General features: G+C 38.1%; 1 protein-coding gene across 7 annotated transcripts in view; it reads right to left on the reverse strand.

Moving 5' to 3' along the window:
* CYFIP2 (cytoplasmic FMR1 interacting protein 2) overlaps positions 1-24,217 on the reverse strand; it is a 51,362-nt gene that overhangs the window by 20,289 nt on the left and 6,856 nt on the right. For 5 of the 7 annotated variants that reach the window (XM_070933846.1, XM_070933843.1, XM_070933844.1 and 2 more), the window contains 15 exons: positions 23,179-23,307; positions 21,857-21,961; positions 16,424-16,515; positions 11,715-11,832; positions 9,704-9,823; positions 8,983-9,108; positions 8,529-8,695; positions 7,499-7,646; positions 5,808-5,961; positions 5,214-5,370; positions 4,413-4,509; positions 4,210-4,286; positions 2,297-2,405; positions 1,540-1,659; positions 260-459 (listed from right to left, as the gene is read on the reverse strand). In XM_070933846.1, the coding sequence (XP_070789947.1) occupies positions 260-459; positions 1,540-1,659; positions 2,297-2,405; positions 4,210-4,286; positions 4,413-4,509; positions 5,214-5,370; positions 5,808-5,961; positions 7,499-7,646; positions 8,529-8,695; positions 8,983-9,108; positions 9,704-9,823; positions 11,715-11,832; positions 16,424-16,515; positions 21,857-21,961; positions 23,179-23,307 (1,919 nt within the window). The remainder of the gene's footprint in view (positions 1-259; positions 460-1,539; positions 1,660-2,296; positions 2,406-4,209; positions 4,287-4,412; positions 4,510-5,213; positions 5,371-5,807; positions 5,962-7,498; positions 7,647-8,528; positions 8,696-8,982; positions 9,109-9,703; positions 9,824-11,714; positions 11,833-16,423; positions 16,516-21,856; positions 21,962-23,178; positions 23,308-24,217) is intronic. The other 2 variants (XM_070933848.1, XM_070933847.1) reach the window with 1 other exon arrangement.

Genomic DNA, 24,217 nt, shown 5'->3' on the forward strand with positions numbered 1-24,217 from the left:
AATTAAAAATTAAATTATCCTAGACAAATTGTTGTGGAGCTTCTACTTGAAGATATACGGTGAAGACCACTGTCTCCCTTGGCAATTAGTTGCACTGTGAAACCAGTCTTCTTGTTAAGAAATATATTCTAGCATTTGGGAAGAGCAGTGAATGCAGAGCTGCAAAACTATTGTTTTTATTTATCCTAGCAGCTTAGTGATTTATTTCTAGTCTTCAGAGAGGGAACCAAAACATATTATTTTGATATTTTATTTGTACCTGTTAGTAGACCCATTGTAGCAGTAATTAGGTAGAAAGTCAAAGTTTAGCTCCCAGAAGACATGCAACGTGATGCGCCCATAAGGAGCTGAAACATTATGATTGGCCTCGCGGAACATGGCATCAAAACTGTCCAAGGTCATGTGGTTGCACAAGAGTCTATGTGTCAAACGATTGATCTCCAAAAGCCATTCAAGTTCCTGCATCAGAAAAGAAAAGAAAAGAAAAGAAAAGAAAAGAAAAGAAAAGAAAAGAAAAGAAAAGAAAAGAAAAGAAAAGAAATTCTGCTTTCTCAGGATAAAAACTGAAATTCCTCATACATCAATGTTTATTTGTCCCATGTTATTAGATGAAATCAAATATTAACAAATGCATTCCATCTACAGGTAGTCTCTAACTTATGACTATAATTGAGCCCAACATTTCTGTTGCTAAATGAAACAATTGTTAAATGAATTTTGTCCCATTTTACAACCTTTCTTGCCACAGTTGTTAAGTGAATCGCTGCAGTTGTTAAGTTAGTAACAAGGTTGTTAAGTGACTTCACTGACTTTGCTTGTCACAAAGTCATAAGCAAAATCACAAAAGGTGATCATATGACCCCAGGACACTGCAACTGTCATAAATATGAATCAGTTGTCAAGTGTCTGAATCACATGACCATGGTGCTGCTTCAACAGATAGTAAGTGTGATAAATGGTCATAAGTCACTTTTTTCAGAGCTATTGTAACTTCACAGTCACTAAATGAATTGTTGTAAGTTGAGAGCTACTTGTATAAAGTGCATTTGTGATTCAGAATCAAGTCCAATTTTTGCATCTTCACAGCCCAAATTGTTTGGAACATCCTGCCAATTTCTGGGGAACTTGACTCTTACACATATTTAGGAAATAGGGAAAATCTTGATAGTTGCAAAGAAATATTGATAATTCTTCCTTGCCTATAAATAAAATCATTAAATGCAGACAGTTGTCAAAAGTTATGTACAGGATTGACATCACCTCAACATACCTGTGAGCAAAATAGAACTTACTATAAAAGCAGATGTATTTTTTATTTTATTATCACACTGGAAATAACACACTATAAAGATTGATAGAAATAAACAGAATGTATTGATGGATGCAATTGTACTAGACACGCAGTACTGTGTAGCAGGGGTGAAATCTACTTACCTTCCTTACTGATTTGGAAGTGCACCCGCCGTGCGCACGTGCTCTCTTCGCTTGCTTGTGTGTCACATGCACTATATATATTCCTTGTTTTGGAGCAATACTTACCACTATGGATGTCAGATCTTCACTTTCAAAGCGGCTAATAGCCTGATCTAGTGATTTGTACATCGCAGCTGAGATACGCTGGGTGATAAGTCTGTTCAAGTCAATTGACCTGCCTAGCAGCTGCAAAAGACACAAGTGTAAAACCAAGAAATTGGTGATTAAAAACAGGACCAAAATCAAGTACAGAGCCAGAACAGTAGAGTGCTTAAGGTTTTGGACTGGCACGAGATGTCAAACCTCAGGATGCTGAGCAAGACAAAGGGGACAAAAACTATCAGCTTCCAATAAGGCATCTTTAATGTTCACCTGGGGCAACCAAATCTTGAAAAATTGGAGGAATTCCCCACATTCATTTATAGTGAGTTAATTACAGCAATATCTCTTTGAAAGCTTTTTCCCCAGATTTCTTCTCACCTGGGCTACATTACTTTTTATAAGATAAACTGCCAACGGAGTTAGCCATTAGCTATTTCCTCCCTTATATTGAGAGTACTTTTTATATTTTCCAAAAATATGTCTTATATAGAATGCCTTCTACCATACAGAGATTCATAGGTGAAGCCCTTACACATGTACCTTTTGCTAGTATGGTTACCTGGAAAACATAAATACTTGCAAACAATTATTCTAAGCCATGGAAATGTATGGCTTAGAATGCTAGCTTGCCCAGACTTTGGCACAAGAAATTAATGTGTGAATTTGTCCTAAAGAGCAGTCCATAAAGAACACCAAAGAATTTGCTAAAAGGAAATTGTACCTGGACATGTCTTTGTTTGAGCAAAGTTTCATAGCGATTGGATGGTGGGTAAGGGATAATCACTCCATAATTTTTACATTCAGCCCGGAAGCGCTTATCCAGTAAAACACTGTGAATGAAAAATACTCATAAGAATCTTTACTTGATTTTCTCTTCACTACCACAATTCATTTATTCTCAAGACATCAGTGAAAAGAAGAGCTATATAATAAGATCTAGTGCAGAGGTCAGCAACCTGTGGCTCCGGAGCCGCATGTGGCTCTTTGGGCCTTCTGCTGTGGCTCCATGTCAGGTGATCCCATCACTGGCTGGCCCTTCGCCCTGCCCTCCCAGTCTCCTCGCCTGGCTTGAGAAGGTAAAGGCGACGGCGTGGGATGGAGAAACAACCAGGGCAGAGAGAGAGAGATACAGAGAGAGGGGGAGAGAGAGAGAGAGACATAGAGAGATACAGAGAGAGAGGGAGGGAAGGGAGAGAGAGATATGTCAAAAGGATTTTGTGGTTCCCAGTGTTTTTTAACACCTTTAGAGCGCTCCATGGCTTAGGACCTGGTTATTTATGGGACCGCCTGCTACCACCAATAGCCTCCCACTGGTTGGTACGCTCTCATAGAGAGGGGCTCCTCCGGGTGCCATCGGCCAAACAATGTTGACTGGCGGCCCCCAGGGGGAGAGCCTTCTCTGTGGGGGCACCTACTATCTGGAATGAGCTCCCCCCGGAGATAAGGAGGATCCCGGATGTGTGCACCTTCCGTTGTGCTCTCAAGACTTTTTTATTCCATCAAGCTGGCCTGGCCTAAATCTTTCCCCTTTAAAATGTAAATTTTAATTTGTTTTTAAAATTATTGGGTATTTTAAATTTGTCTCGGCCAAATTGTTTAATTCAGTTTTATTCTGTTTTTAAATTTTGTATTTATGTGTTTTATTCTGTGGCTGTTCACCGCCCTGAGTCCTTTGGGAGTAGGGCGGTATATAAATCCAATAAATGAAAATGAAATGAAATGAAATGAACTGAACTGGTCCTCTGTCCTAATGACCAGCTGGGTAGGCGTGGTTTGGGGTCATGTAACTGGTGGAAGTGAGTGACATCGAGTTGGCCACGCCACCCAGGTTTTGTGGCTCCCGGTGTTTTCCTTTCTGTGGGAAATGGGTCCAAATGGCTCTTTGAGTATTTAAGATTGCTGATCTTAAGTGCTTGCATTAAGGGATAATGGAGGGGAAAAAAAGACAGAAGACAGCTCAAGGTAGAAACTGACACAGAAGCAATTCTTGCTTTCTTTCCACAAATTTTAAATGCTTTTCTGAATAGAGTTACAAGACCCCATGTCTTTTCTTCTTCATATTGTTCAGTGTTAGTATGAAAATATGGTTAGTCAGGAATATTATTACTACTGTCATCATCATCATTATAGAAATCTGCAAACTTAAATTTTTCGGTTGTGGAAAAAATGTTTCCAATATCTAAAATTTGTTAAGCTACCTTGGGAAGGTTTTGTCTCATTAACAGAAATCCAAACCAATAATTTATTAAGACAACGTGAACTGCCAAATTAATTATGTGAACCATCTGTGGAAAGATGAAATATTCTAGAAGCAGCTACTATTTTGATAATAAAGGAAATTGGATTCTCTGATGTAAAATAGATTTTAGATAATATTATTCAACCAGTTGATTTTTAATTGCTGAAGAAGCATTGGTCATTCAGCAAGAAGCAATACTATGCAAAGATTTGCTATGAATTACTGCTATCATGTTTTGAATATGAACAATCTTTTTCCATCAATGTCCAGTAATGTCTACTTCTTGTAATGTCATCACACAAACCATATATTTTTCAGCTCGGGAACTAATTTATCCATACAGAAGAACATTAATAGCTGGTGCAACACTCCCCAAACCAATAGAGGCTTCATACCTGCCAGCCATTGCTTTATAGTAAGCAAAGATTTGATCTGCCAGTTTATACACAAACTGATCAAAACACAAGTTCACCTGGTAGAAAAAGAACAAAAAATGGGCTTTATAATAACAGGCTTTATAAAAGTTGAAGTGATCTATGTAAAATAAGTCAAATGTTTGATGTTAATAATTAACAAAAATAATGCAGAGAGAACTCACTTCTGCTTCAATTTCATCATAGAGAAACTGCTTTTTAAACTTGGTCAAAGCATAATAGGCGCTATCGTTGTAGAGATCCAGTGGGTAGAGCACATATCTGAAATTAATGAAATAGGTCAGCCAGCACAGACATGTTTGTACAAACATTTGTCTCAACTGTGGTAGAAATTTTAAAATGCAATTTAATTTAAAACTACTGGTTTCAGGAAAGCCTGCATAAAATTTGATACAATATTAAAGCAAGCTTTCTTAATTTTGTGCATTACAAATCAATATTTGCTTACAATCTCTTTGGCTCTATAACAAAATGTCTTCATGCATAGAATTGTATTTCATAAGCCTGCTACAATGGAATCCAGCCAATCGCACACGGTGGTGAACTTTCCTGAATTCATTCATTTGCAACATATCTATTGGCATCTATCAACCAATTGCCCATCTACTAGCCTGCTCATAAATTATTTCCTATCATCAATTTTCCCTTACATCCTTAAAAATCGAAAGGAAAAAAAATCGCTTTATACAAATCACTTCATAATTCCTTTATACTGTATGAAACTAACTGTCGTTTAAGAACACTTCAGCCCTTCACTCCTCTTTGTGAGGATACCACTAGACAACATACAATAAATTAAAGTAAATTATCCTTCCAAAGAGATTGGCAGATGCAATAGAAATAGGGAGACTGAATACTGCTCCCTGTCACGAGGCACAAAGCTGAATTTGAATTAAATTGAATTCCTTCAAGAATTATCACAAAGTCACCCACAAATACATTTCATATCATCCTGGAGTTCTTACTCCATCATGGAGGGTTCTTTGGTATCCAGGATGTGATCAGTTAGAATCCAGGGCATTGACATCTCAATGGGGAACTGAATTCGGCGACCCATGGTCAACTCCAGAAAAAATTCCCGGAACCAAAGTTGGGACAAATCACAGCACTGTTGGAGGGCTTCTGAAAACATAAAATATTTCCCCAATATAAAGTGTAACTGAAAACATGTAATATTTCCCCAAAATAAAATCCAAGACAGGTTTAATGCATGTAACATAAAAAGATATTGCAGTGTGTGTGAATACAGCAAGTCCATGTTACAAAATATTATATGGAGATAATGTAACAGCATATTTGAACTGATAAAATTGTATATATAAATATATAAAATTATACTGTTTTCTTACAAGAATAAGATAGCAATTTATTTTTAAAAAACCTAAACAATTGGGCTAACAATTTCTTTCAAAGTCCACACCCAGTTCTAATAGTTCTTTAATACAAATTACAATGCACTGAAAATTCATTGTTCCAGAGCTGGTTACTCTTGACAAGCTAATTCTTGATAAACTAATTCTGTCTAGGTTATTTATTTCAGAGTTGATGTTGCTACTTGCCACTTATATTGAGGAGATGTGTAAAGAAGAACGACTGTTTATGGAATTCTTCAATGGCCAGAACTATTGGTCCATCCAGGCTACTTCTAAGAGTCTTCTTTGAACCACTCTTGTCTGCAATGAGGGATTCTAACATGGTTCTCACCATATAAAGCTGAAAAAAACATGTTGATGATTGTTATTACAGTAATCCTTTGATAAATAATAATAATCATGTATAAATAATAGTGCGGGTAATCTTCAACTTAATACCAGTTGTTTAGCAACTATTTTGGGTTATGATGGTTATAAGGGCCTTGGGAAGGTGCTGTCATAAAATGGCACACTGCTTCCCTGTTGGTCACATGACCCCATTCTGGGTGCTTGACAACCAGCTTATATTTATGACTGGTTGCAGCATCCTGAAATCATGTCATCATGATTTGGTACTTTTTTGGGCAGATTTTGATGTTTTACATTGGTTTCTGGCAAAAAATGTACATTTGGGAGAAAGGGTTAGCCCTTACAACCATGTGATTTGATTAGAGACCCCATAAAAATGGTTGTAAAATCAGGTCTAGTCAAATGGCTGCCTTTGCTGACAACTGTCACGATTTATGACTGAAATTCCAGTCCCAATTGTGCTTGTAAGTTGAGAACATATTCATATTCAGTGGAAACTGAGAAGAGAGGTGGTATCAGTCCATATCAACTATTCCACAGCTGAGGGTGTCCTATTGAGTAGGCCTGCTCAAAGGAACTTGGAAGATGGAACTCACTTGGAGATCGGAATCTCAACTTAATTTCCCTCCTTGATCTCAGTGGAAAAACAGATTCATTTTGGAGCAGAGAAGGTTTGCTACTACTATTAGAGTTATAACGATCTCTTTCAAAGGAGGAAATAAGTCTCTGATATGTAGAAGTGGATAAATAATAGAATACAGGTGTCAACTCGCAAAGCATTCCTGACCTGCTCTTGAGTTGCCATAGGCAGGGGGATGGGGAACTGAGTCTCGCAGCTGCAGCAAGGAAATTGCACTTCAGTCAAAACAAAAGCACATTCCAGCCATCTCCACATCAAGGCCATCTCCACAGAGACCCACAGTGGCTGGAGGGAGGGACGTCTACAACCCAAGAAATTGCTTCGTTGGAGAATGTGATTGATGACACACATTGGGGGAGGGGGGAACAGGGTCAGAGCCGGGGCGTGAATCAAGTGAGGTCAGAGTTGGCTTCACTTGGTCCGTGCCGACATGAAGCTCCTAATAAATAACTGGATTTCTTTTGAAGCTTGGCTCGAGGCTCATGGTTTAATTAGGGCATTGGTCCGAACCCTGACAACAGTAATATTTAAATTATGACTGTAATGGAGACTGCCTGGTATGATCATAAGATTTGGTGGATCATGTGAACAACTCATTTTACGATGTTTTTTGCAGCAGATGTTAGGTGACCACCATAGCAATAGCAATAGCAATAGCACTTAGACTTATATATCACTTCACAGTGTTTTACAGCCCTCTCTTAAGCGGCTTACAGAATCAGTATATTGATTTCAACAATCAGGGTCCTCATTTTACTGACTTCAGAAGGATAAAAGGCTGAGTCTTTATTTACTTTATCAGTATGAAACTGAACAGTATAATAAAAAAACTATTCTAAAGATCTGGTTGATAAATTAACCTGTATCTTCTTAATAAAGGAACAGATACCTGTGTGCTTGAAGGTCCAACAGCTCGTCGTGGGACTTTGATATCAAAACCACCTTTGGGATCTTTCTCTCCTCTCAGACAGGGATCATTTGGAGGCTCACGTCCTCCTTCCCAATCACAGATTGTCTTTCTAATTGCCTGAAGAACACTGGGAAGATGAAGAGTGGATCTATCACTGAACTGAATTGTTGTGTTTACAGTGAAGTCTAAATAATCAATTTAAATATGAAGTAGAAATATAATTATGTAAGTACTGCATGAAGCTTTAGGGATATTATACAAATCTGATATTTAATGATAGTAGCATCAGCATTAATTAATCCTTAAAACTCTACTACTTTGGTATGTAAAAAGAGTTAAGTATCCCATACCACATTAAAAAGCTAATTTCAGTTGCTAATCCATTCAGGCAATGAGCAGCAGATGAATGAAGACTATCTTCAGTTACACCCACACATACATATGCATCATATACACACCCACACAGACAAAGAGATTGTGTGTTGGTGGAAGCGGTGGTGGCAGGGAGAATAGGAGAAACAAAATGTTCTGATAGTCTATTAAATGACAGCCAATAGAAACTAGAGAAAAGTAAAAACCACAACCCCAAAGCTTCATGGTTATAAGAGACATGAGTATAATCCATGTCCTATCAAGATCTTCTCTATGGAAGCAATTACTAGCCAAATATTAAGCATATGTGGATACTGTCTGGAATGCCGATTTTCTAAATACAAATTCTTGGGGACAGTGAGTATTTGAAAATGCCTTGTTTGACCACTATTGTTCCATCTAACCTGGCACTGTTTATTCTTCTTCCAGTTTTCTACAATTGCAGCCTAAGTATTTCCCAAGCTTTCGACTTTTTAATTGGCAATATTATAGATTTAGCCTGGCATGTTCTGTGAGCCACGCATGGAATCAATCCTGCACTTAGAAACATACATGCTAATTTAATGAGTGAAGGCAGGCAGGAAAAAAAAATGAAATAGAGTCCATGTATTAAACTTCTAGCAAGCGATTAAGTTACCTGATGAGGACATTTTTCTTCTTCCTGACCGCTTGCCTCAGCGGCTCTCTTAGGGTCACCTGAGCAAAGTCCTGTAGAGCAGCATAGATCGTGTTCCTGATAGCCTGGTTAAAGACACTCTCCATGCGACCCATGAGCACTTGCAGGCCCTTGATCATAGCAATAACCTGCGTAGAATAAAAATAGTCAATGTGGCTCTTTTAACTATACCAGGCCCATTCACATGCACTCTCAGCAGAGCACTCTTCTAGTGCTATCCTGGAAGCCCTGGAGTTGAGTGGTTTTTCTCTGCATACAAGAATACAAGAACAAGTGGAGAAAAAGGGACAGTTGTAAATTGAAGACAGCAATGTCTGGATCCTCCATTTCATTCCATTTCAATACAAGACTCCTTCAGTCATCAATTCAAAGAAAGTATGTACCCTGGGCAAAAATGAAGGATATAGCCACCTACCTCCACAAAAGCAAACTTTTCCTCACTGGTATAATTGTATCTTGTAGCTCTCTCATACTCTTCAGCAGTGCCTGGACAATCTTTGTTACAGAACTTATCAGTGGGATGGACTAGCTTCCAAGAATACTTTGAGGGGGGAAAAAACCACAGAAAATTCAGTTGGAAAAATCCAACATTGATTTCTCGAAAAATACTAAATTCAGTCTATAACGTCATTTCTCCAGTATATATAGTTTCCTGATTGCTTATTTGTATCCCATGACTATCATTAAGTGTTTTTACCTTATGATCTTGATGAACGTATCTTATCTTTTATGTACACTGAGAGCATATGCACCAAGACAAATTCCTTGTGTGTCCAATCACACTTCTATTCTATTCTATTCTATCACAGTTTCACACAACACACTCAGCAGAACCAAACAAATCATACTATTGCCAAGAATGTGATATAAACACAACTGTTTTGGTTTTAAAGCATAATCTACATTAAGAGTACAAAAATGTCTTGGAAGCTGGAGTCAACGTACATTTTTCATTTTTTTTTCATTTTTTTTTAAAAGTCAGGTTTTGTAAACAGTACACAAGCATGCACATCTTATTTTAAGTTCAATTTTTGCAAGCTTTAGAGGGAAAGTAAATTAACCCCTCTGGTTTATGCTGAAGGCAGCTTTACCTTAAAAATCAACATATAAATGTATCAGAAAAAAAAATTACTTACCACTTCCATCACATGTGCACTCCACTTGGACAAAAGTTGAAGTCCCCGTAAAGCCAGGTCAAAAAGCTCCCTATATTCCTCATCTGACTTCTGACTGTCCAATCCTGAGCCTGTTACAACCTGGAAAAGGAGTAGACATCTGTCTCACTCAGTAATCTTTTCCTTTAGTTGCTTCACGTTGCTATTTTCATTAACTGAGCAAGACATTGCAAGCTTTCATCAACAAGAGTTAATTGATGGACAAGGAATGAGGTGAAGAACTGAGAATTTAATTTATTGATTTATTTACTCAATTTCTATAACCGCGAATCTCAATCAATGACTCTGGATGGATTACAAATCCAGAAAGTTGCTGGAAAGTTGCCGAGATAAAATGCACAGATGACTGACATCAAAATGACATGATTCCTCCAATCAGTTTCATATTCTAGTCCTTCACCTACGTATTCCAAATAATGTAGCTCAAATATAACACTCAATTATAAAAACTCATCCAGTTTCCTACACGTTCAAATAAAACTAGGAAGGTCTTCAGAGAAAAATGCAGAAGTACCAACACCTGAATTTCTTAATTATTGCAACTTTCACTGAATTCTTTTGGAAACATTTTGACTAACAGTAAATATCTAGCTCCTATAAAAGAGAAATTCAAGGATAACTTCTCCTTTGGGTTGATATATGCAAATATATTGTGCAGCATAGTGCCCTCTATTGTTCAGGCAATCATCTGCCCACTGACTAATTGTGAATGTTTTTTAAAGTTTGAAATGGGAAAGGCCGTAGATATCCAAGCTACACAGATGGTAGGTTTAAACAATGCTGAACAGTATGACATCTGACAGCACTAAAAGCAATTTGGAATTCGAGAGGCCTAGGAACACCTAGGGATGTTTAATTGTTTTCAGAAGGAGGTTCATATTTATTTTTCAATTGTATAATAGGTCCACAATTAAAATAAGTAGATGGAATCTGGACAAAGACTAAAATTGATTTGATTTAACCAATACTTAAGTTTAAGAGCCTTGGTGGCGCAGCGGACTAAAGTGCTGCTAAAGTAGCACTTAGCTGCCAGCTGCCTGCAATTACTGCAAGTTCAAATCTCACCAGGCTCAAGGTTGACTCAGCCTTCCATCCTTCCGAGGTAGGTAAAATGAGGACCCGGATTGTGGGGGCAATAAATTGACTTTGTATAAAAAGAACACCGCTTGGGGGTGGGGGTGGGGCGGGGCAAAAGCCCTACTAAGCAGGTATATACAAAAAAGTATGAAGGCTATTGCTTAATGCATTGTAAGCCGCTCTGAGTCTCCTGAGAAGGGCGGCATATAAATCGAACCAATAAATAAACAATAAATAAATAAATTGAAAAAAAATCAATTAAACAGAATTACAAAGATTATTTTTTAATATTTTTCCCTACTGTCTAAATTTAAAAACATACAATTGAAAGGCAACCTTTGATAAAAATTTGCAGGCTGCATATAGGGCATCCCATGACTGCCAATGGCCCTGGGATATTGCATTATATACTTTTCTATGCAAAACAGTAAATAAGAATTGGACTGCAGACTATATCTATGATACAGAAGAACAGAGAGTGTTACATACTTTTGAATGAGGAAAATCTTTCTACTCTGAATATCTGGAGAGCTGCTGTTGGTTGGAATAGACAGAATTGGACATTCATCATCTAAATCTCCAAGAGGCAAGCTATTTGCATTCCAACACCAGGGGTGGGTTCTACTTACCTTTACTACTGGTCCACATCGCGCCTGCGCAGAAGCTTCTGCACATGTGCAGATCACCTATGATGATGTCCGGGTCAGTGGGCGGAGCCTCCCACCGGTTTTAGTACCGGTTCTTGCGAACCGGTCCGAACCGGGAGCAACCCACCACTGTCCAACACCATAACCAAACTACAGAATCAAAGTAATAATGAATTGCCCATAGAACACACTCAACATTTATTCTTTCACACATGGATTGTGCAACATATGCCTCCATGGAAGCTTACCTCACTGTTGCTGTAGCGAGCAAGTTCAGAGATAAACCGGATATGATCGTCTCGGATCTGTACCATCTGTTCACAGATGTTATACTGTGGACTGATGCTGCTCTGAGTGCATGTCCATCTGGGCAGAAAACCAATGTCTTTAAGTTAACACTCATTTCTGACTCTGCGGTTATTACTCAAGATAACTTTGGTCCACTGGTCCACTAATATTTCACTTGGTCCAATGTCTTTTGATATGGTGCATCACTCAGTAACCGACAACTGAAAATTAGAGTTGTTGGAGTAGATATGTTTTTTAATTTCATAATTTATCCTACACTTGATATGTTTATTTTACGTATTTTATGTTTGTGGTAAAGGTCCGGTAGCAAATCCATAGATGACAAGCAGAATTATTCACTTAATGTGCACAACAGAATTTGAGGACTGGTCTTTAAGAAACTATATACACTGTAAACATAACTATATGAGGAAAAGATGTCTAGAATCAAAACTTGGGGTCAATTTAACCTACATTTATAATGTTCTAGGTCTATGCCAATATAGAACAACATCAGCAAAAAAAGTTAAAAATTGAATTAGGAAATAAATAAGGGAAAAAATGATTTGATACATCTGGCAACCCTAATAATAATAGCAAACCATAGTTTAGAATCGTTTCCTTTTCCTGGCTGCCAGAGCAAGATCTATAGCTATGATTCATCTATTCAGATAACACACAGAATCATAGTAAGTAGCAAATGCTTTATAAAGTTCTCAAATTATAATTTCTAAATCTTAATTAGAGATTCACAATTTCTCCATTTAAGATGACATCAATAATGACCCATCTTTAACCTGATTTTCCATGAAGTTTGAACTTAGCCATTCATTCCTTCTTCTTTTACATGACTATGAATTATTCTTAAATGTAGCAAATGAACCTGACTTCTACTTAAATGTCAGTAAAGAGTATTTATACAGGCTGTCTGGAGTGCCAACTTTGCTATTCAAAATTTGCTGTTTATTTTGAAAGAGTGGGATATTTTAAAATCTCATTTCTGGGACTAGATATCCTTGGTAATATTGAAGTAGATGCAATTCTCTTAATGATGTTGACAGTGATGATTAGGTCCTATTATATTTCCAAATGTTCAGAAATCCAATGCTTTGCTCTTACCCTTCCAGTGTACTGTTCCCCAAAGAAATCATCAACAGGTTATCAGTGGTGATCAGATATTTGGCTGCACTAGCCCAACCTGCCATATATAATCTATTCCATTACACAAAATTAAAAGGCCATACAAGAAAAAAAAATCCACAGTTAATTTACATCTCACCACAAGGATGGAAATGAATTAGGGAGACGAAAAAGAAAAGAAGGGCATGAATGTGCAGGAACATAAAAACCCCACAATTGTTGTGCAGCCAAGTTAGTGTTCATAATCTCTTCTCCAAGGAAGGAGAAAGATGCTCAGGAGGCGATACTGCTCTGCTTAGAAACTGAATAAGAAAATAATTGTTAGTAAGTAAAGATGAGTGGAAGAAATAGTTCACAGTTTGATTATTGGGATGGGGTAGGATAGATTAGAAATGGGATTTAAAACACACATTGTTAAATACTTCCATGGACCGGGCTGAGTTTAAAATCCAACTTATTTTGGCAATAGAAGGTTAGAATGATGAGTGAGAAACAACATACACATTTATGCTGGTATGGAAGCCATTAGTCAGATACCATAAAACGAAATAAATATGCACCCAATGAACACCATGAATTCCAGTAATGAAATCCAATTGTAACATGATTTCTTTTTTTGCAGTGATTAATTAGTGATTGTCTCTTATTAGCAATAATTCTGTGACTGCCGGCCTAAATTTGGTCTAAATTTGAGAAACTGAAACTGTTTATTTGATTCGAATCTTGGTAGTTATCCCAGAATAAAGTACACCAAGTTGTGTAGTGAAATGGAGACTGAAACGGCCAACTGAGAGGCATGCATCACATCAAATTTTGTGATCTTCGTATGGTTGAACCACTTTGGATTTACATCTTGCAATAAATTGAACGGCAACACTTACCCTTCATGCCTAGAAATAGCTACAGGGGAGGCTGCCTAAAATACAGCGGGGCAGCATTGCCTTCTAGGATTCCATATCAAGACAGGTGGTCATACTTCAACCCTTAATTGTGATTTCATTTACCAGGGTCCTTATAAGGGAGATGGGCAGCATCAAAAGTAATAAATAAATAAATAAACAAACAAACAAACCTATCCTCTCTAAGCTACCACTGAAAAGGCTCCCCATGATCCACATTCATCCCTATGAACAATTCCATTGAAAACAATTCCAGTTGGGAGTAACTAGAGTTTATGCTACATTTCTTTTGTTGTCCTGCCTAAAACCCAATCTGAGAATCCTTCTGGACAGATAGAGTGCTGTGTTCATGCTCTGGAGGATTTTCTATCCAATTGAAAAATGTGGATAAAAATTACCCAGAGCAGGCACACTCGGTCACATTCACGTTCACAAGATGAGCATTCATACCTACATTCGCAGCTGCCAAGCATGCAAACAAATAACAGTCAACATACAAGTACAGACACTGATTTAATATATTCAAATATATTCCCGATGTATATCATCACATTAACACTCATATCCATTTTTCTTCCATGTAAGTGTTCTTCACATGTACATACTTGCACAAATCCAATCATTCCTTTCCATCTTCATCAATACCTCTCAGTCAGTACTTTCCTATACACACAAATGTACAGATATTGGCCACCATATACATATAAACTCTCAGTGCAAATTATTGATCTGCACTCAGTTCTAGAAATCACTTCTCTGTATTCCCAAAGACACATCTTTATGGCTATAATTTATGAACAATTTAGCTAGTTAGAGACATTTAGCCAGCCTGACTGGTGAACATTCAGAAAGTCTGAGAAAGTTTGTGGAAGGTAATCTATATCCTTGCTTGATTAAACAGATATCTAATACCATGTTTCCCTGAAAATATGACCTACCCTGAAAGTAAGTCCTAGCTTGATTTTTACATGTGTCCCCAATATAAGCCCTACCCCCAACATAAGACCTAATTAAGACCCCGCCCACTCCAGGGTGCATGGGTAAAAATTAAGCTAGGGTGGGGTGTATGGAGCTGCCCTACTACTTACCTTCGGACAGTTGCAACCAGACCTTGCACACCCCGACACCTGCCTTGCCGGCCCATTTCTTCTGCAGCCAGCAAAGCTGGCAAGGCTTTCCTGAAGGCCTCTGCAGCTGATAACAGAGCTCTGGATCGATCCAGAACTCTGTTATTGGCTGCAGAGGCCTTCTGGAAAACCTTGCCGGCCGAAGAAGAAATTCCTGAAGGCCTCTGACTGTGAAAAGGAGGCCAGATTGATGCGTGCAAGTGAGGTGAGTCAGTGGACAACTCCCCCCACCCCCCAAAAAAAATTAAGACCTGGTGCCTTTTTTGGTAGCAAAAAATTTATAAGACAGGGTTTTATTTTTGGGAAAACATGGGTATCAGGGCATTCCCTCACTAGCCAAGGGACTGGATGAGATTTGAAACTGAAATTGAGATGGAAATAGCAAGGAAGAAGTAAGAAAGTTTAAGGTTAGGAGCAAATTCTGCCTGACTCAGAAAAAAACTCTAGGAATGCAAGAATTTTGAATTGTAGCCAGAGTTCACTGAGCTTGAAAAGTGCTGGTATAAGACAGAAGTATAAATCTTATTTTTGATATAAATCTTCAATAGTTGCATCCCTGGATTTGTCATCAGAAGGTAATAACTCTGTACAGCCAAACAGAGAAAAGTCCCAAAAGATCTGGACTGTCATTTCAAGGGTAAGATAATAATCTGATTTAATTGCATCTTCATAGCAATTCTAGAGTTATTCTTGAATTGCTCCTTTAGTAGGTCAAAAAAATAAAAATAAAATAGGGGCTTTTAGGCACTCAATCAGTTCAAGATCACAGCCTGAGATGTTGGGATGTGTAAGAACCAGAAAATACCAGGGAAGAGAGATTAAAGTTGAAGAATATTTCATTCCAAAGATGGCAGTACTTGAGGAATCAACATTTAAAAAACTGCACTCTCTGCATGAGTTATCTTTCCATTTCGCCAATAAAGCTCAGGGTTGACATGAGAGGTCCTTGGTGCTCTCTGAGCTTGCTTGTTTTCTGGCAGACGTTTCATTACCCATACTACACAACAACATCAGGCTAGTAAGGAGTGCAGTTTGCTGTCAGTTAACATGGTAGCTTGCCTGCCAGTGTTGCTGGGGGTGGTTTTAGAGATTCTTTGGTTGATCTGTTTACTGTTGGCTTCTTTGGCTGTTGGCTGATGATGTTACCTATGAATGAAACATCTGCAAGAAAACAAGCAAGCTCAGAGAGCACCAAGGACCCCCCTTTCCATTTCATTTTTAGGGCTTACTGGGAGATCTGGCTAGGGAACCAAGGAAGAATTTCAGGGAGGTAAGGTACATTTAACCATAGAAATTGGTACAATCAGTGTCTTTCAAGATACAGTAAAGAGAAAGTAAGAAATCATATTGTGACCTACATCCTTAGCAAAGCACTTGTCCTTATGTTCAGTCACTCAATCACTTGGACACAGGCTCACAGGCAGTCACTCAGTGAGCTTACACACGAGTGGAAGAGTAGACTAAGACACACCAAAGCCAAGAGACATTATGGCAGGCACTCACTTGGATTTGTTCTCCTCATAGTGAGCACTGGTCTTAATGTATCTGGCCAGCTCTATCTGCATATCGCCGAATAAAGGAACCACCTGCAGCTGCTGGAAGAAAAAACAAGAAATGGTTTAAAGAAGGTAAAGAGGCTTCTTTTGGTATGAGTGTGACACATGGAGTAAAGGGGCATTTAACCACCAGAGGGGGCTAAAAGTCTGAAGGAGTATTCCTGACAATATTGGGAGGAGCAAAATAGTTTGTGAATTTTCATGGTGAAGCTGAGAAATATGAGTTATTACGATGATTCAGATCAGGTCAGCACAATTTTTAGCTAGCAATTTATCATCATTTTGCATGGGCATCAGCCCTGTTTAAAACTACCTCTGCAAGATTTCTGAATGCCAGGTCTATTCGAAAACCACACCTTTTCTTACAATATAGTACATTGGAACACTCCTGGATCATTAAGTGTTGGGGGGGATATATTGAAAAAGAAATACTAATTGATGATCTTGAGGTGGTTAATCTTCCCAATGGGATCTATTAGAAAGTAGCAGCCATGTCCCACGGGTTCTAGTGTGAGGAATACAGATAGTCCTCGACTTACGACTACAATTGAGCCCAGCATTTCTGTTGCTAAGCGAAACGTTTGCTAAGTGAATTTTTGCTCCATTTTATGACCTTTCTTGACACAGTTATTAAGTGAATCACTGCAGTTGTTAAGCTAGTAACATGATTGTTTAAGTGAATCTGGCTTTCTCATTGACTTTGTTTGTCGGAAGGTTGCAAAGGGCAATCACATGACCCTGGGACACTGCAACCGTCATAAATATGAGTCAGTTGTCAAACATCTGAATTTTGATCACATGACCATGAGAATGCTGCAATGGTTGTGTCAAAAATGGTCATAAGTCACTTTTTTCAGTGTCGTTGTGACTTCGAGCGGTCACTAAATGAATTGTTGTAAGTTGAAGATTACCTGTAGTACTATCATGTGAAAACAAAACAGTGGCTCTAAATTGTCTGGCCAAGTACACAAGAGGGTAGAACTTCTATCGCTTTAATAATTGCCTAAAAGAGGAATGTCAGCAGAATTAATAAAAGTGCATGAGCATTAAGTTCTCTTGCACCTGGTCACCCTAATACGATCGCCTTAACCCAGGAAATATATCTTCACTTTTTGCTTCCTGTTTTGCTTCCTGCTACCATATCAAGCCATCAATCTCAACACAAGTAGAAGCTTAGTATACAGACAGGAAGATGGGATTTCTGCTCTCATGACAAATCTTGAATCACATATTTCGTTTATTAAATATGAAGCCAAGTCTTCTCAATTGCCTCAGATTATTATTGAGTCTCAGAGAACTAAAAATGAAAATAGCTTTGGCTAACGAGAAAGGAAATTTAGAGTTGGTAAGTTTTCAGTATATGATTATACTTTATGCTTCGCATGAAGCAATTACCTGAATTTATTAATAATCTTGGATTACCATTTGTAGGTTGCAAAAATCTGAATCTTTGCTGCCATCTAATGAACATCTAGATTTTGCAACCCAAATATGGTAGCCTTAAATAGTCATGTTTGAAAAACCTAACCGTAAAGATTATTTCTTAAAAATAACTTGAAATTATATGCCCATTTTTATTGACAAAAGCAATAGAATAACAATTTTATACAACAGCAGTTTTTTTTTCCTAAAAGGAAACTATAGTCTTCCAGTAGTGCTCCTGGATTAAACATGGTCAGATTTTGTTCAACAAAGTGACTTCTCCCAAAGGTGCTTTTTCCAAAAGGCAACTGGACTTTGTTTTCCCTTTAAGGCATCTCGCTTCTCATCTCAGAAGCTTCTTCAGTTCTTTTTCATTTTAGAACTGAAGAAGCTTCTGGGATGAGAAGTGAAATGTCTTTAAGGGGCAAAAAAAGGAAGTCCAGTTGTCTTTTCGAAAAAGCCTGTTTTGGACAACCATGATTTGGATGACTGAGAATCTCCTTAGAAAAAGTGACTTCTCATTTCCATCCTTCTCCAAAGAATGTTTTTGATTACAGTGATTTGTTTGAATTATTCACTCTACCCAAATAGAACTACATCGTCAAACTATAAACTACATCATCAAAGTTGAATCAACCAATTAGCAGCCAGTTACTAACACAATAGGTTTAAAGAGGCAGAGCTAGGATTGCTTTCACTGTGATTTTTTTTTTTGTAAAGTAAAATTTTTCACTTGCAGGTAGTTCTCATTTAATAGCTCCTTGTTCAGCAACCATTCAAAGCTATGACAGAGCTGAGAGGGGGCATATAACTAGACCTCATAGACTCTGTGATCACATAAGTGATTACGATTTGGATACTTGGAAACCAACTTGCAATTATGACATTGCAGCATTCTACGGTTGTATGTTCATTTTGCAACCTTCATTGTCAGCTTCAGACAAGCAATGTCAATGGGGAAGTTGGCAGGAGGTTACAAAGGGCGACCACATGACCATGGGCCATTGCAACCATGTGGGATTAGCCTAACAATGGCAGCTGGGACTGCCAGAATTGCTCTTGTAAATTGGCATGGAGATTGTGCTTTATGATCACATTGTTTAACAATCCCAGTTACTGTGAGTTCTACTCTGAAGACTATAGAAGTCTAGTTCAGATATTTAATAAAGTTTTAGATTAGATCAGGAGTGTCAAACTCAATTTCATTGAGAGCCACATCAAGGTTGTGTTTGACCTCAGGGGGCCAGGGTGGGCATGGCCAGCTTGACATTAATCGTGTTAGGGGCGCCTGTGGTGGCCCGAGTGTTCTGCCAGTGAAAACGGGCTCCTGAGCTCCATTTTCAGCTGGGACAGCCTCCTGCAACCCTCTGCCAGCAAAATTGGAGTGTGAGGTTCTCCCAAGCTCCGTTTTCATTGGCAGAGGGTTGCAGGAGGCTGCCCCAGCTGAAAACGGAGATTGAGAGCCCGTTTTCACTGACAGAGGCATCACAGGGCGGTCCTGCGCTGTTTCCAGGGCAGCCCTGCAGGCCAGATCTAAGCACCCTAGGGGCCGAATCCGGCCCGTGGGCCTTGAGTTTGACACCCCTGGATTAGATCTATACTGTACTTGGCATAGATTTAACACTATTTTAAAACAGGTACAAGAATCCAGTGGACTTTCATGTGATAATGAGGACTCTAAACTTTGGGGTACTTCTCAGTTTTGAAATTCTTGCACTCCAAATATTAAGCTTATGGAAGAAATTCCCATGCAAGAAATTACTTTAATATCTGCATGCAAGAGGAAGAATGAAACATGTAAATCAGTTAACGTGTAGCTCACATTTAGAGGCATATGTGTGAATTGTGGAATTCTTTCTAGAACTAGGCAGTAGCTTCAAGGAATGATGAAGTTGAACAAATATACAAATATCTTAATTTAAAATCTGCTCTTTTAATTAATCAAGAACCTTAGCAGTCGCGAACTTGCTGGTGTGCTGAGACTAGACCGATAATGGATGATATATTCACCATATTCATGTTTCCTTCATTTGCTTAAATGAAACACATATTGTTATTTTTGAACAGCAGTAGGTAGAATGTTAGTAATTAGTAATTAGAGGTGATGTACTGTAGCCACCATGTAGTTTTTGAGTTACACTTAACAATGGAAAGTACTCATTTTAATGAACTTGCAAGAATAAGCATTTAACAAACTGAACTGCTATAAAATAAGCCACTGGAGAGGGCACCTGAAGGTTTACAGCAATAATCTGTTGCCCTGATAATAGGAACTATGTTTGGCGGCTCATATACAATGGTTACTATTTTGAAACTTTCAAAACTTCTGCAAACAATTGTAGATAATTGTGAACTTTAATTCTCAATTCACCTTTCACTTCTCCACAATTTTTTAGCAGGAGAAATGCTACATCTTCTGTTTAAAATGCATCACGGCATGAAAAAGTACCATAATAAAAGACAATAATGTCTTTTGAAAGAAGCAGGCTAAATGGCCAGACATTTTTTCACGCTGATACAGGAGGTACACGAGTGATACCCAGTTCTACAGTTGAATAGCCATATTGTTTAAGATGGGTTGAAATTTCTATCACATGCAGGTCCTACTCTTCTAAAGCAGTCCACATATGGGAACCATTTTTGACAAAAACTCATAGCAAATTCTAGGTTGGACATTTTTGAGATCAGCAGATACTATTTACACAAATTTATCTGTTATCTAAAACTGCTGCAGCTGTTGCTTGAGCTGGTTGTTAACAGCTAAATCAAGCAAGAGTGAAACAATCAGAACACTTTTTATGCAGTTTAGTTTTTAAATGACTTTGTTAAATAAACTAAAAATGATAATAAAGTTTCCCTCCAGTTGAGTTTAACTTTCGATGGCCTCACTGGTGATTTCTTTGGCATCTGTTCGGAGCTATATTCTTCGGGAAGACTTTTTTTTTAAAAAAAGACTTCTCAATCTAGTCTCTTCTATAGTCTTGGCATTTTTGGATAGCTTCCACTGTTACACTTTAGAACAGAAAGGATAGTATGACCTCCCAGCAGGTCCAGCCCTTCTCAACTTTCAGAGATCAGCCAAAGCCAGTTTTACCATGTTTTTAAAAGTTTGGTACCAGCCTGAGAATAGCGCACAATTGAGGTTTTTTTTTTTTTTTTTTTTTTAAAGAGAGGACAGAGAGGGATATATCAGAAGAAAGAACCAACCAAATTATGTGTTTTACAGCCAGCCATTACAGTGAATTCCATAAGAACTTATTTTCTTCTCTCCTTTATCCACACCTAATTTTACTCAGAAAGTACCTGAATGGAAGTCACAGCTTCCATTTATTGAGGTATGCGTCTCCATAAATATGCATGCCCTATATGTTTTTGTTTTAGTTCCCACCTCTGTTATAATTTTGCGTGTTTTCTTTTCTTTTCTCCCCTGTATTTAATTTAAAAAATGAAAATGAAAAACGAAAGTATCTGAATGGAAAAGCTTGTGCACAGTAACTCACATTCTATTAAGGAATTCACCATTATCTAAAAGATGATCAACCTATTGTCCTAATATATGTAGCTATGTCCATTGCAGGAACAAAGTTTTCCCCGAAGAAGGCAAGGTAAACAGAAGAATTCCTGTCTATGATGCATGCTCTGCTGTTGATTGTCAGGGTTTATTATGCAGAGGTGAAATCTGGTAGATATGGAATTAATCTGTAGGAATCTGATTTTAATCAGGACATTTTTTTGCAGAAATATTAGCATGCTGTTAAAACACACAGAATAAAACCCCCTAGTTGCTTATTTTCAATTTTGCAGCGGTAAAATATTCAGATTTTTGTGATTCAATCGCACCTTAGGTTCCAGCATGTCAAATCCTCCTGTGTTTGCTTTATCTCTAGACAGTACCAATACAGGTAATCTCAGGTCCCTCTGGAAATAATCATGAACCAGAGCCAAGCCAGACACTGACCTTGAAGAATTTATCAATTTTGCTGAGGTTGATTCTCTTCTTGGCATCTAATTTATAAATATTACTGACATTTCCATCCATCAGGTACAGACCAAAACCCATCACCTAAAAGAAAAATACGAGCAACATCTGAATGTTCATCACAGTCATTTAACAGTTACTGTTTGAAAGAAGGAAAAGGACATATTCCATGTACAAATTTTCAATTAAAAAAAAAAACCCACATATATCTCATAATATCTGAGACTACATTTACTCTGTGACTAACCATAACATACTTTTGATTTCCGAAATTATAGGAAACTACCTTAAATTGCTTCAAAGTATTTGCTCAGTTGACTCAATATTTTCCACTCACACTGGCAGCTGTTTTCTGAATGTAAATGTCAGCCCTGACACGCGGCCGCGTGTCGGGGCTGCCATTCCGGTGGGTGCGGAGGTTCTGGTGAAGTGGTGGCTCCCATGGCACCCTTGCTCCTCAGCTTACCTCCTGGCCACCAAGCAACGTGAAGATCCCTCCTTGGCTGCCTCATCATCTCCTGGCCTGGCAGCAAGTTTTCTGAATGGACTGGACAGAGAGAGCAGCTGGGAGCTGAGCAGCTGTTGGGGGAGGCTGAGAGGCTGAAGGTCAGAGAGGTTTGGAAACGGCTGTAATGATGGCTAATCTGGAAGAGTAGCCAGCGAGCCAGGAGCATGCGGGAGTAATGCCTAATTGCACTATCTAAGGGAACTATGATTAATGAGTGGGGAGGAGCCGGATCACCTGGGTGATAAAGTTTTATAAGCTGATGGGGAGTACAAAGCATTAGCTCCAACAAAATCTTCCTGTATTGATTTATGGATGTTAGTTCATGCTGGTAAAGGATTCAACCATCATTTGTCTGTGTGGAGTTTTCTTTATACACCGGAACCTGACAGTAAAGTTATTTTACCCTGGCTTGCTTTTACATCTTCCATTTGCACTGCAACACTTTTTAGAAAGTACACGCACACAAAAGTCTGGGGCCTTTCTGTGACCCACAAGCTTCCATCCCTTAGATAAATAAAGGTTTTTCCAACTTGACTCTGAAAAAGATTTGCAGGATTTTTTGAATGTATTTTTGAAAATAGTTTTAAATCTTTCTTTTAATAATCCAATAATTATCTTTTCATAGAGAAGTTAAAAATTAAATCTGTATACAATCTAAAAGGAGAAAAATGCCCCCCCCCCCCAAAAAAAAACCCCACACCAAGACATGCATCATGAAAATAGGCATCACAAAGCACTTGAGAAAAACTGAAAGATGGTTAAAATACATTTGCAGAGAATTGAAAGAAATTACCTTCAAGAGCATATGCTTCTCGCTGGGTGTCAAATACATCTTGTTTTCATAGTAATCCACACAGATGTTGACAATATCAGCCAACAATTCTTCATAACCAGGGATCACTTCCAGCTGCTGATGCAGGCACTTAAAAAAATTCCCACAAGACCCTCACTAATTTTCAATGAGAACGAAATAAAAGGTCGTAAAGTTTAATTTAGCATCTTCCTTGCAGTGTAAAGGCAACGAATTAATTTAAGCATGTATTGCTTACATCAAGCACTGCATTTGCTCTATATAGTTGTATGCAGTGCTGGGCAGTATAAGAACGGTTAAACATCTCTTTTCCTATAGCTACTGCATCCTACCATCTGCCTATTCTCGATGTATTTCTGCTACCACCATTCTTTTTCAAAAGGCAATAGTTTTGACTTCTGCACTAGCCAATTCTACATTTAGTAGCTTGCAAAAGATAGTTGTTTACAAAGGCTGCAAAAGCAATAATTTAAGTGTTTGTGTAAAAAATGGAGTGGAGTTCTTGGTGTTCTGTTTCCCCACTCCAAACATGTCTTCAGCAAAAAAAAACAACCCACCTGGTGCAAGGTAAGTTGCTATACATAAAGAGGCAGCACACCCTACTCTCAATCACACTGATGATGTTACCTAGTTGGATAATGAAATGTCTGTAAGCAAACAACCAAGCTCAGAAAGCACCAAGAACGGCATAGTTCAACCCTGAGCTATATATATTTTCTTTTGTTGAAATGTCATAGGGACAAGAGATTTAGTAGTGGATTACGCCAAATGATTATTAGCAGGGTATATTCCTGACACTGTGCATTTCTTGCTCTGTGTGTGTATATGTGTATTTCTATATATTTGTATGTGTGTATGAATGCATCTGTTGTATAGAATAAAAAACACAGTATTTGGTTGCTATGGAAATGTGGTTAAAAAGCCTTGCATGGCATTTGCTATTTCATAGCACAGTGTTTGCTATTTCATGGAGTTGATGTATAAGTGCCATCTATATTGATTTCATAATGCCCACTGCTTC

This window comes from Pituophis catenifer, unplaced genomic scaffold, assembly GCF_029215685.1.
Source record: "Pituophis catenifer annectens isolate HBS135680 unplaced genomic scaffold, rPitCat1.0.hap2 SCAF_2, whole genome shotgun sequence".
Classification (NCBI taxonomy): domain Eukaryota; kingdom Metazoa; phylum Chordata; class Lepidosauria; order Squamata; family Colubridae; genus Pituophis; species Pituophis catenifer.